Consider the following 14606-nt stretch of genomic DNA (forward strand, 5'->3'; position numbering starts at 1 on the left):
TGCTGTATTAACACGATAACTTCAGAAAGAAAATCGACACATGGGGAGGCATTAGACGAACACATTTTTTTCTTGTGGGGAAAAAAAATGATTGACTTTGTATTTTGACCACAACTGTAACATTGACTTTATGTTGAGATGGGGTCTGAGTGACCAATACCAGAACCAACCACAGGGGCGCTAGTGAGCACCGTCTCTCAGCACCACCAGGGAATGATGCTCAGGCTTTGGCTGCTTGGTCCAGATCATGCAGACAGAGTTCCCATGAGGCTGTTCAATAAGGAGGAGACACGCGCAACTTCCTCTATTTGCAGGGACATTTACCATGGTGACAGCGTTTTAACAGCAGAGTTTCATCATGTGTTCAGCTGAATAATTATTGGCTTATGTGATATTAGCCTAAGTTACTATTGATTTTCTGTTAGGGGTGCATACATTATTTATACCTCAAAGAGTTCTCATTTTAACCTCATGTCGAGAGACCCATTTTAGTAATGTTGATAGCCTGTGAATATTCTCTCATGATTGTCATTTGATTATGTCCAAATCATGTGACTTTTTCATGTTATGATCATGAAATATGAAACATGAAATAACAACAACCTGCTAGACCCCCATCAGTCTGGCTTCAGATCGGGCCACTCGACAGAGACTGCGCTCCTCTCCGTCAGTGAGTCACTTCATGCCGCACGAGCAGCCTCCCTCTCCTCTGTCCTCATTCTTCTAGATCTCTCTGCTGCCTTCGACACTGTGGATCACTCCATCCTCCTGTCTGCCCTGTCAGCAACGGGCATCTGTGGCACAGCCCTGGACTGGATTGAGTCCTACCTCTCTGGTCGCTCCTTCCAGGTTGCCTGGGCTGGTTCGGTATCGACACCTCGGCCCCTCGCCACAGGAGTTCCCCAGGGCTCAGTCCTTGGCCCGCTTCTTTTTTCTCTCTACACTCGCTCCCTTGGCCCTGTGATCACTGCACATGGGCTATCCTACCACTGCTATGCGGACGATACCCAACTCTTCGTCTCGTTCCCGCCGTCTGATACGCAGGTTTCAGCCCGTATCTCTGCTTGCCTGAGGGACATCCAGAGCTGGATGGACAACCACCATCTAAAGCTCAACCCAGGTAAAACTGAAATGATATTCATCCCTGCTAATACCTCTCCCCATCTGGATCTCTCCATTTCCCTCGGGGATACCACACTCACGCCGTCACCCAGTGCAAGGAACCTCGGCGTGGTAATGGACAGCAGACTGTCCCTTTCCGAGAACATTGCGGCGGTGACCCGGTCTTGCAGGTTCTTCCTATACAATATACGGAGAATCCGCCCCTTTCTCACCCCCTACTCGACCCAGCTCCTGGTCCAAGCGATGGTTCTGTCCCGCCTGGACTACTGCAATTCCCTCTTGGCTGGCCTCCCAGCGTCTGCCATCAGACCCCTCCAACTCATCCAGAATGCAGCAGCTCGTCTGGTCTTCAACCTTCCCAAATACTCACACGTCACCCCCCTGCTTACTTCCCTCCACTGGCTGCCTGTCATGGCTCGCATCAAATTCAAAACATTGGTGCTAGCCTTCCAAGCAGTTAAAGGGTCTTCCCCAGCTTATCTGCAAAAAATCATCAGACCCTACACCCCTGCCAGACCTCTTCGTTCAGCCTCCACAGGCCGCTTGGCACCTCCCCCTCTCAGAACCTCCACCTCACGCTCACGACTACTGTCTGTTCTGGCTCCACGGTGGTGGAACGAACTCCCCGTTGAGGTCAGAACTATAGAATCCCTCCCCACCTTCAAGCGCAAGCTGAAGACACACCTCTTCAAACAGCACCTCTCCCCATCCCTCCCTACCTCCCTGTGAACCTTAATTGTTGTCTCTGTGACTTGTGTATCAGTATTTTAGTTGGCTAGGTAAGCAGTGTTTGGATAGTTAACTTTGGTGACTTTTGCTCTGTTTGTTTGTTTAAAAAAAAAAAAAAAAAAAAAAAAAAAATGGCCCTTGTCCTTATCTTTGTTGTACAGGTAGCAGTTGAAATTGTACTTACCTCTAGGGTCTTTCAGCGAACTTATCCCTGGTTATGGGTATGCACTTTGTTGTACGTCGCTCTGGATAAGAGCGTCTGCCAAATGCCAATAATGTAATGTAATGTAATGTAAAAATAACCATAAACGTATCATGATCTTGGAAACCCCAACATATTATTGGATGATGGCCTGGATGAGCCAGATTCCATTGGGTCATCACACTGACTTCATGTCAACTAAGAACTTCACGTTGTCCACACTGGACCTTAGTGCAACTGCTGCTGCTCATAGCTACTCTTTTTAGTCACCATATTGTATCTTCCTTTGGTCGCTCTCATGGCTAAGGTGCAGGACTGGGACCCAGAACGTTAGTGGTTCAAGCCTTGGTGTAGCCATGATGAGATCCTCACGGCGGTATGACCCTTGGGCAAGGCTCTAACCCAGGGGGAATTGTCCCCTGCCTATTCTAATCAACTGTAAGTTTCTTTGGATAAATAACAAATTAGTGAGTCTGACAGTCCAAGCAAATATCACAAAAAATATTCAGGGGTAATTATTCAATACTCAAATAAACCACAGCTCATCACATCCAAATGATTAACACCCTCTAACATTTTTCATCAATGTGTGGTGTAGTCATCATTAACAGTTGTGTCTCATGCGCTCACAAATAAAGGAATTCTTCCAGAACTCGAGACAGGCTATTGAGATCAGCTGGAGCTTGGTAGTGTGACAAACATGACTCTGGTGTGAAATTATAAATAAATAAAAATCTGAGTTTTTAGAATTAATAAAGTGGCGGGAAGCCCTACTGGCAAATTTATTAGCTGTAAAATGAGAACATTGTGTGAAACCTTACGGTGGAAACTTCTGTTGTCAAACGCTGAGATCAATCTGGGCTCTGGCTGTGTGAGAACGGCATCGACACATCCGTCAGCGGCTGTGGCTGGCGAGCCGGAATCGGGACGGAGAAACTCCGCCGTTTTGGGGGGATGCACATGAATTAATTCAGTAATTGGTTTTGCAAAACCTTTGTGCCCCTTGTTCTTCTGCAGTTTCTGCGAAATGGCAGCGAGATATTCCAGCTGTGATCTCTGAAAAACGCTGCCGCACAAAGCAGAAAGCCAATCTAAATCAAGGGAACCAAACAAACAAACAAACACTATCAGCACCTATCTCATAGCCATCCAGTGAAGTGAAAAGGGTTTATTTGTCCGTATCCAGTTGATTGTGGAGGCCATCCCTGCTGTAAAAGTCAACTATGACCAGCTTGAGAATTGAGCTGGTTAACTGGTCATAAGTAGGTCTAGCTGGGTATGAGCTGATCAACCAGCTAGTGCTGGTAGCTTGTCTGAGCTGGTGGCTGGTCAAGGGTGCCAACAATTCTGGAGCCCACTGGATGTGATTAGAATGTTCTTAACTTAACATTCTAATTCTAAAAGCAACGGAGTTCTAGAACACAGTCTAAGAATTTTGAAAGAACGTTCCAAAATACCTACTTAATAGCCAAAAGAACTACAAAAAAACAAAAACAACACTCTGAATCTCTTCCCAATTAGCATATTTTAAAATGGTAGCAAGAAACGGGGGAACGTGACAGACCTCAGTCCGTACAGAACCGTACTGCAGGAAACAGGAGACAGGGTAAACGTGACAGACCTCAGTCTGTACAGAACCGTACTGCAGGAAACAGGAGACAGGGTAAACGTGACAGACCTCAGTCTGTACAGAACCGTACTGCAGGAAACAGGGAACATGGTAAACGTGACAGACCTCAGTCTGTACAGAACCGTACTGCAGGAAACAGGAGACAGGGTAAACGTGACAGACCTCAGTCTGTACAGAACCGTACTGCAGGAAACAGGAGACAGGGTAAACGTGACAGACCTCAGTCTGTACAGAACCGTACTGCAGGAAACAGGGAACAGGGTAAACGTGACAGACCTCAGCCCGTACAGGACCGTGCCGTCCGGATGTAGCCGGATCATGCGGTTCTTCACGGTCACTCCGTGCAGGAAGGACTTCTTGTCGTTGAGGAAGTAGGTGTCGGGGAGCCAGAGCTGGTCGGCCACGCGGTTGTCCAGCGTCAGGTTGAGGGGCAGCTCAGCGTAGGCCAGACGCTTGTCCCTCCAGCTTTGTTGAAAGTACATGGTGATGGTGTAGTCCTGGAGAAAACAACAACATCCGGCACTTTACCAGGAAGCGCTGTAATCACAGTTCACACCTCGGCCAAGTACGTCAGCGTTTTCAATCTAAAATACAGGCTCATCCATCAGGAGTAAAATAACATTTTGATTAAATGGCTGTAATATCAATAACCACAGATCAGACCGGGGTCAAATACGTCATTGTTTTGGATTCAAAAACGTATCTATGCTTTACTGAGCTTGTATTATGTACTGGAACCTATAAGATGTTCTGAAAAGCTACTAAGCCCACATTCTCCTCCTCTTGGTTGGTGCAATTGCGCCAGGCAAGATCAATTGAGCACAGATACGTATTTGTGTCTAAAACAATTATGTATTTGACCCAGGGGTGTGACAGGCTATAAGTGATTAGGTTTGGGTTCTTGGACAAAAAGGAATGGTCTTGTTTTATGTAGAAAAGTTGCAACGAAAACATTTCACAAATATGGACATAACAGTACTCACAATTTCAAATTATGCAATAATATCGTCAGTAAGACAGCTACGTAAGCACATTATGAACCATAGTAGTATGAAGTAATGATATAAATGAATCATGTGAGCTATCTCCAGACAGGATCAGGAAGATCAGAAACATGTTTTTTCTTTTTTTTCTGAGAAGAACATGGATATAAAGGCAGCTGTAATTAAATTGGTGATAAGCTCTGTGTTTTCTCCAGCCTGTCAGATACGCAGCTGAACAGCACTGCGATTTGTGGCCTTTCCAGCTCCTGAGAGAACACACGGGGCGGGGGGGCGGGGGGAGGGAGGGGGCATGCACGCACTCATCACACTACAGGCTGTCTGTGCGAACATTAATGATGCACAGTGCACTCCACCGCCCCGTTACATACGGCCCACTCACAGCATGCCCCCCCCCCCCCCCACCCCAAACCCCCTCGCACTCTACCGGGACGTCTTGGCTGTTCTCAGGCCTCTGGAACCTCTCCATCATGAGATTCATGCAGAGTGCCCACACATGGGCTTCCCTTCCTCTCCACAGGGCGGGCACTGCTGGGCTGACTGTCTGTTTCTCCTCTTTACTGACTGTCTGTTTCTCCTCTTTACTGACTGTCTGTTTTCATCTCTTTTCTGACTGCCTGTTTTCACCTCTTTACTGACTGCCTGTTTTCACCTCTTTACTGACTGCCTGTTTTCACCTCTTTACTGACTGCCTGTTTTCACCTCTTTTCTGACTGCCTGTTTTCACCTCTTTACTGACTGCCTGTTTTCACCTCTTTACTGACTGCCTGTTTTCACCTCTTTACTGACTGACTGACTGTTTTCTCCTCTTTACTGACTGCCTGTTTTCACCTCTTTACTGACTGCCTGTTTTCTCCTCTTTACTGACTGCTTGTTTTCTCCTCTTTACTGACTGCCTGTTTTCACCTCTTTTCTGACTGCCTGTTTTCTCCTCTTTACTGACTGACTGACTGTTGATATCCCTTTACTAACTGACTGACTGACTGACTATTGTTTCCTCTTTTCTGAATGCCTGTTTTCTCCTCTTCAATGACTGACTGTTGATATCCCTCTACTGACTGACTGTCTGTTTTCTCCTTTCTACTGACTGACTGTTGTCTACTCTCTCTCCATTGTGCAATTGAGCCACCCTGAAGGTGGGGTTTGCACTTTTAGAGAGCACATGTTTCATAGGTTCCAATGCACCAGACAAGCTCAGTAAAGTCTAAACAAGTGTGTACAAGGTCTGTAGTTATTGACATGAAAGTTTTTTAAATAAATATTTTTGTTCTCTCCTGATGGATGAATCTGAAATGTAAAATCAGGGAATAGACAGTCTGATTACATCAAATGTTAGAAAATATTCCAAGGTATCTTGGTGTTTTAACTTTTAATCATCTTGAAGTACGAGTGAACCATAATTTATATGGCCTTTTATCATGGAACTGGAACAGAAAAGAATCAGTGGTCATTCAGGCTCAGATAAAGTGACCTACATTCCCAGACTGTCATTCCGTGGAACAGAAATCCCACATTTTCCATTAAAACTTCTATTCATGGCATCATAAAAAATAGAATAGAATTAAATATTTAAACCAAGAAGTAGCTTTGTCTTATATACCTCTTCTTTAGGATAGTGCTAATGTGTTTTTGAAAACATTAATGGTGATCTTTAAAGGAACCTATGGCAAGGAATCCCCTGAGCATACACTACTTTTTACCATGGGATGTGCAGAGTGTACCTGTGTCTCATGACATCAGGGATACCTACGCATATGAGATTAGTACAGTTGAGAGTTGCAGTATAACAATATGAAATTAGTCCAATTGATTTATACCAATATTAAATTAGTGCAATTCAGAGTTAAACCTACTGTTTGTGAAATTAGTCTGGTTGAGCGTTAAACCCATATGCATTTAGTCTAGTTGAATTATACCTATAGGAATGTAGTCTGGTTGAGACTTATTCCTATATGAAAATAGTCTGGTTGATATATATCTGTATGAAATGAATCCAGTTTAGAGTTATACATATATGAAAGTAGTCTGGTTGGGAGTTATACCTATATGAAATGACTCAGAATCAGATATATACCTTTTATATACCTTTTATTTATGTGTTGTTTCCTGCAGGTCACTTACTGAGGCTCTGTTCTGGTTTAAATGCCTGTGTTTGTTCAGCGAAACTCTCGCTAACATTGTAGTGGTACGATGCGTTGCCATTTTTAAAATATCTTGCAGAACTTGCTGCGTCTTCAAAAAGACCAGAGGATACAAAGGATATTTTGCAATAACATCATAATAAATAAATAAATAAATGAACCGTACTGCTTGCAAAAAATAAGTAAAAAATAAATAAATCACGCAAGAAGTGGCCAATTTACGCTCCATAAAATCTGCATGGGGCATGATGTATATTTCATATTTCCTCCTAAAGAAGAGCAGATGATCCTGTGATGAACATTCTTATCTGTCCCGGCTGAATAAGGGAGGATCACAGAGCCGGTTTTCAGCAGATTAATATATACTGTAAACTGGACATTTTATAATAAATCATGTGAAGACATATTCTGCATACTGCATTTACATTTACATAGTCTTGCATCATCTCAGATAATGTTTTAAAGCAAAATAGGCCGTATTATATTACGTTACATTCAGTCATTTAGCACACGCTCATCCAGAGCATCATACAATGAAGTGCAAATCAGAACCAGGGACAAGTGCTATGGAGATCCTAGAGGAAAGTGCAGTTCCCAGTCCTGGAGTGATCACATGGATTAGTGAAAGTCGCAGCTTCGTCAGAAAGGAGTTTGCCACATACTACACCTCTGAGCCCTTCTGTTATGCAACTGGGAACACGTCACGCACGTACACCCCCACCTTCACACGGAAACACGCAGAACAACAGCCTCCTTCGGCTCAGGAAGAAATGTCAAAACCTGCCAGAGTGACATATTCAAAATGATGTACTGAAGGCTTGGAAAGTTTCTTCAAGAAATGCAAGAACAATACTGACTTCTTCTGATGCCAATCATGGGCAAAAATATCCCAGTGTGGTGCGTGCGTTTGCGGTGTGGTTTGATTGAATGGATCCTGAATGAATACAAAACAATAAGAGGGTTGGCCTGCCTGCTTCACAGCAGAAATCTGGGGTAGTCCGATTGTCTCTCCCACAGATTAGTCACATAAGCGTGTGTGTGTGTGAAATAGTGGCTTTCTCTGAAACACGGCCATTATGGAGCAGCCACGCGGGCCTGCTGTTTCACCGAAAACCCCTTTTGTGATGGCAACTACTGAAACAGGAAATGACAGCAAAGGCTGAAACCGGAAGTGGGCCAGGATTCTTACTGATGATCTTCATACATTTGCATGTTGCAGTATTACGATAAAAAAACAAAGTAGGCCCTGGTCCTTATCTTTGTTGTACGGGTAGCAGTTGAAATTGTACTTCCCTCTAGGGTCATTCAGTGCACTTATCCCTGGTTATGGGCATGCACTTTGCACTTTGCACTTTGCACTTTGCACTTTGTTGTACGTCACTCATAAGAGTGTCTGCCAAATGCCATTAATGTAATGATCTTACCTGAAGATTCAAGGGGGGGGGGGGGGGGAACCCATAGAGGTGTTACAGTACATGACATGATATTTAGCAGACGCTTTTATAACAAGGCGACTTACGGTTGATTAGACTAAGCAGGGGACAATCCCCCCCGCACAGCTGCACTGATTGTATTGTGGTTTCACTGCGGCTTCAACCACCAGCCTTCCAGGTCCTGGTCCTGCACGTTAACCGCTATACTACAGGCTGCCCCCAGAGTGTGGGGATTCAGTCATGTCTGACGGCCCCAGAGTGTGGGGATTCAGTCATGTCTGACGGCCCAGAGTGTGGGGATTCAGGCATGTCCAACAGCCCCAGAGTGTGGGGATTCAGGCATGTCCAACAGCCCCAGAGTGTGGGGATTCAGGCATGTCTGACAGCCCCAGAGTGTGGGGATTCAGTCATGTCTGACGACCCCAGAGTGTGGGGATTCAGTCATGTCTGACAGCCCAGAGTGTGGGGATTCAGGCATGTCTGATGGCCCAGAGTGTGGGGATTCAGGCATGTCCGACGGCCCAGAGTGTGGGGATTCAGTCATGTCCAACAGCCCCAGAGTGTGGGGATTCAGTCATGTCTGACAGCCCAGAGTGTGGGGATTCAGGCATGTCTGACGGCCCAGAGTGTGGGGATTCAGTCATGTCCGATGGCCCAGAGTGTGGGGATTCAGTCATGTCCGACGGCCCTAGAGCATCCCATTTCTCAAAAAAGCCCTGACTGTGCAATGAAATGGGTGAAGGCACAATGCCACATTGTCTGAGAAGCTCTGATCGGACACCCTGAGCCCAGCCTACAGGCCCTGCACGCCCTGTGCAGATGATGTTTAGACCGTGTTCTGACCGCATTGGGTAACCGCGCCCGTGCGCGTGGTCAGCGGGATGGGTATTGATGGATTACAGTTTGCTATAACAGCACCGTTCTGTGATGAGTCGTCCAGATTGTGAGCTCGTGAATCTTACGGTCAGGGAAGGAGAATTAATCACTCAGACAGTTCTGTAAAAAAAAAAAAAAAAACCTTCTACTCCATGGTGATGGAATATGTAATCGGATTTAAAACTTTGAGATCATATATTATTGGATATTTTTAATGGCATAGTCAAACAGGAATGTAGTTCACAACCTCAGTCAGTTCTCATATCCAATAGTCCAGGGTTGACATCAACGGAAGTGCATTGCATATTATTATTTTTTGCTTGCTATGTCATAATGACAACATCTTCTTCTCGTATTTGTCTTGTAATTATTTATGAGAAAAAGATGTTTTAATTATGACATAAGTGAAAAATAAATTAAAAATGAATGCAATGTGTTTTTTTTAGATATCTACACATATCCATGGCCTGTGTTGAACAGTTATTTTGTTTTACACTACTGTTTATATGCTTTTAAAAGCTGGAACAATGCATTGCTGCAACCAAACATCAGCTGTTTTGGTTGGTCTCTTTGGAAGAGCTGTCAAACATCAGTGGAGCTTTGTAGTTATAATAACATTTTACAGTTAAAGGAGTTGAAAAACTCACCATGTTGACTTCAGAGATGGAGTCGATGCTGGCGATGTTGATGCTCATCCACACTATGACTGGTGGACCTGTGGAGAAACAGCTGAGTCAGCACCTCATACACCCTCATATCTACATCATACACTGTCATACCTATCTCATACACTCTCATATCTACATCATACACTGTCATACCTATATCATACACTCGCATATATATCATACACCCTCATATCTACATCATACACTCTATATCATACACTGTCATACCTATATCATACACTGTCATACCTATATCATACACTCTCATATCTACATCATACACTCTCATATCTACATCATACACTGTCATACCTACATCATACACTGTCATACCTATATCATACACTGTCATACCTATATCATACACTCTCATATCTACATCATACACTCTCATATCTACATCATACACTGTCATACCTATATCATACACTGTCATACCTATATCATACACTCTCATATCTACATCATACACTGTCATACCTACGTCATACACCCTCATATCTATATCATACACTCCCATATCTACATCATACACTCTCATATCTACATCATACACTCTCATGTCTACATCATACACAGTCATACCTATATCATACACCCTCATATCTACATCATACACTCTCATATCTACATCATACACTCTCATATCTATCATACACCCTCATATCTACATCATAGACTCTCATATCTGCATCATACTCTCATATCTACATCATACACTCTCATATATATCATACACCCTCATATTTACATCATACACTCTATATCATACACTCTCATATCTACATCATACACCCTCATATCTGCATCATTCACTCTCATATCTACATCATACACTCTCATATCTATATCATACACTCATATCTATATCATACAATCTCATATCTATATCATACACTCTGTGAACACCTTAGAGATGAGCAGTTTCTAAGATATTCAAACCACCCTGTCTTGCACTAACAATCATTCCAAAGTCGAAGTCACATTTCTTCCCCATTCTGACATTTGGTTTGAACTACAGCTGAACCTCTTGACCACGTCTGCGTGCTTTTATGCATTTAGTTGCTGCCACATGATTTGGCTGATTAAATATTTGCATAAGCAAATGACTGTATGGTGTACACGTCTGCCCATCTGCTCATGCTCAGTTGTGTCCTTGGTCACAACGCTCCATGGCGGATGGACCAATGAAAACGCTTGAGCAGTGGCCATATGAGGGTGTATCTTTGTCTGTGTGTTCGGGGATAAAAATCTGACCTCAGGAAAAAAAAATCAAATATATGTATCTATCGCAAACAAAATATGCTAAAACACTGCAATTTGTTTATTCAACTTTTTTTTTTAAGTATAACTGCTTCATTACATTTCTTTGTGGAAATATTCATACAGGCATAATAGCCAGGGACATTTTGTAATATCCAATTTAGTAAAATCATTAATATTATGAATTTTAAATACCTCACTGCTAAAAGAGACGTCAGTCTCACCCTGCATTTCGACCAGGCTCTGCGTCGGACTGACTGCTGTCCCCTGAGATGGAGCAGTGGTTGTGTGCTCTCTGAGATGGAGCAGCGGTTGTGTGCTCTCTGAGATGGAGCAGCGGTTGTGTGCTCTCTGAGATGGACCAGCGGTTGTGTGCTCTCTGAGATGGAGCAGTGGTTGTGTGCTCTCTGAGATGGAGCAGCGGTTGTGTGCTCTCTGAGATGGAGCAGCGGTTGTGTGCTCTCTGAGATGGAGCAGTGGTTGTGTGCTCTCTGAGATGGAGCAGTGGTTGTGTGCTCTCTGAGATGGAGCAGCGGTTGTGTGCTCTCTGAGATGGACCAGCGGTTGTGTGCTCTCTGAGATGGAGCAGTGGTTGTGTGCTCTCTGAGATGGAGCAGCGGTTGTGTGCTCTCTGAGATGGAGCAGCGGTTGTGTGCTCTCGGAGATGGACCAGCGGTTGTGTGCTCTCTGAGATGGAGCAGCGGTTGTGTGCTCTCTGAGATGGACCAGCGGTTGTGTGCTCTCTGAGATGGAGCAGTGGTTGTGTGCTCTCTGAGATGGAGCAGTGGTTGTGTGCTCTCTGAGATGGAGCAGCAGTTGTGTGCTCTCTGAGATGGACCAGCGGTTGTGTGCTCTCTGAGATGGAGCAGTGGTTGTGTGCTCTCTGAGATGGAGCAGCGGTTGTGTGCTCTCTGAGATGGAGCAGCGGTTGTGTGCTCTCTGAGATGGACCAGCGGTTGTGTGCTCTCTGAGATGGAGCAGCGGTTGTGTGCTCTCTGAGATGGAGCAGCGGTTGTGTGCTCTCTGAGATGGAGCAGCGGTTGTGTGCTCTCTGAGATGGAGCAGTGGTTGTGTGCTCTCTGAGATGGAGCAGCGGTTGTGTGCTCTCTGAGATGGAGCAGCGGTTGTGTGCTCTCTGAGATGGACCAGCGGTTGTGTGCTCTCTGAGATGGAGCAGTGGTTGTGTGCTCTCTGAGATGGAGCAGCGGTTGTGTGCTCTCTGAGATGGAGCAGCGGTTGTGCGCTCTCTGAGATGGAGCAGCGGTTGTGTGCTCTCTGAGATGGACCAGCGGTTGTGTGCTCTCTGAGATGGAGCAGTGGTTGTGTGCTCTCTGAGATGGAGCAGCGGTTGTGTGCTCTCTGAGATGGAGCAGCGGTTGTGCGCTCTCTGAGATGGAGCAGTGGTTGTGTGCTCTCTGAGATGGAGCAGTGGTTGTGTGCTCTCTGAGATGGAGCAGCGGTTGTGCGCTCTCTGAGATGGAGCAGCGGTTGTGCGCTCTCTGAGATGGAGCAGTGGTTGTGTGCTCTCTGAGATGGACCAGCGGTTGTGTGCTCTCTGAGATGGAGCAGCGGTTGTGCGCTCTCGGAGACGCTGGGAATGTTCCGGCGTTATCGCCGGCCGTGCGTGCGCATCGCGGCTCCATCTGATAACGGCGACACGCCAGACACACAGCTACCTGCACCTGACAGGTGGAGGAGCCAGGACAGCCCGTAGACCTAACCCTAACCCTGATGTCTGTATCTCACTCTAACCCTGATGACTGTATCTCACCCTAACCCTGATGACTGTATCTCACCCTAACCCTGATGACTGTATCTCACCCTAACCCTGATGACTGTATCTCACCCTAACCCTGATGACTGTATCTCACCCTAACCCTGATGACTGTATCTCACCCTAACCCTGATGACTGTATCTCACCCTAACCCTGATGACTGTATCTCACCCTAACCCTGATGACTGTATCTCACCCTAACCCTGATGACTGTACCTCACTCTAACCCTCAGTACAGAAGCTCCTGCAGGACTTTTGGGCGTCTGTGCAGGGCAGAGCACAGAGCGCTCTGGAGTGAACCAACCTGCACAGGAAGACTAGGCCTTCTGCCGCATGCCACAATTTCCCCAGCATCTTTATTTTCAAGAACCCGACTACAGAACTGCTTTCTCTAATTGGTTATGAGAAATACTTTTCAATGAGAAAACCGATCGATAAGTACATTTTTTCTCCAACCCAGCCCATTGGATCAGAAATGAAATGACGAAGATGAGGTTAAAGGGCTTTAATCTGAGGGTGCTTACATCCATATCGGGTGATCCGTGATCCATGACGTACAAACATTTTTCAATATAGTCCTATTGTAGAAAAATCGTCTCACTGTCCAAATACTTATGGACTGCAGTGTATATACAGTAAATCTCAGGATCACGGGTTCTATACTGTAAGCACAATTATCCATTAGCAGTTTACCTGGGTGTAAAATATAAATGAGGCAAACAGAAAAAATATCAAGGCAATTACTTTGCCTGAATTTGTGAGCATCTGTTCAGATAAAAATCGGACAGCTTGCGACATTTTCTAAAGTACACAAACATTTTTAATATTTAGAAATTTAGAGTACAAACATGTAAAGGTTTCCTGGGATCATAAGCCCCTATCTTAAGGGAACTGAGGGGGGGATGTCAGAGTATTTGATCAAATCGTAGCCCTGACCCAGTCCCAGATTAACTCTGTTTAGTTTAGGGACACTAGTCATTCTGCTATGGGACTAAAATCTAAATCCAGCTTTATTCTTCTTTATCCTGATATTAGTGACACCTGAGCACAGCTGAGACCGGGGTGTCCCAGCAGAGCTTCTGCTTCTCTACTTCCTCTTTCTGCGCAGTTATGACACTGCAGGGCTACACCAGCTGCAGCTGCGCAGTTATGACACTGCAGGGCTACAGCAGCTGCAGCTGCGCAGTTATGACACTGCAGGGCTACACCAGCTGAGCTGCGCAGTTATGACACTGCAGGGCTACACCTGCTGCAGCTGCGCAGTTATGACACTGCAGGGCTACACCAGCTGAGCTGCGCAGTTATGACACTGCAGGGCTACACCAGCTGCAGCTGCGCAGTTATGACACTGCAGGGCTACACCAGCTGCAGCTGTCCGGTAGTGATTATGTTCCTTCCAATCAAGACTAAGCTCCTCCCATTATGATTATGCCCCTCCCATTACTAATCTGCTCCTCCCACCATGAATAAGCCACTCCCATGACTAATATGCCCCTCCCACGATTAATAAGCCCCTCCCTCCTGGCCGCAGCTGGTAGAGGGCAGCCTTGCCTCAGGACGGTGGAGTGTGTAACAGCCTTGCCTCAGGACGGTGGAGTGTGTAACAGCCTTGCCTCAGGACGGTGGAGTGTGTAACAGCCTTGCCTCAGGACGGTGGAGTGTGTAACAGCCTTGCCTCAGGACGGTGGCGTGTGTAACAGCCTTGCCTCAGGACGGTGGAGTGCGTAACAGCCTTGCCTCAGGACGGTGGAGTGTGTAACAGCCTT

At 45.5% G+C, this 14606-nt stretch overlaps 1 protein-coding gene across 2 annotated transcripts in view; it reads right to left on the minus strand.

Moving 5' to 3' along the window:
* gabrb4 (gamma-aminobutyric acid type A receptor subunit beta4) overlaps positions 1–14606 on the minus strand; it is a 71602-nt gene that overhangs the window by 24530 nt on the left and 32466 nt on the right. For both annotated transcript variants that reach the window (XM_061248022.1, XM_061248020.1), the window contains exons 3-4: positions 9782–9849; positions 3960–4180 (exon numbers count right to left, since the gene is read on the minus strand). In XM_061248022.1, coding sequence (XP_061104006.1) covers positions 3960–4180; positions 9782–9849 — 289 coding nt within the window. The remainder of the gene's footprint in view (positions 1–3959; positions 4181–9781; positions 9850–14606) is intronic.

This window comes from Conger conger, chromosome 7, assembly GCF_963514075.1.
Source record: "Conger conger chromosome 7, fConCon1.1, whole genome shotgun sequence".
Lineage (NCBI taxonomy): Eukaryota > Metazoa > Chordata > Actinopteri > Anguilliformes > Congridae > Conger > Conger conger.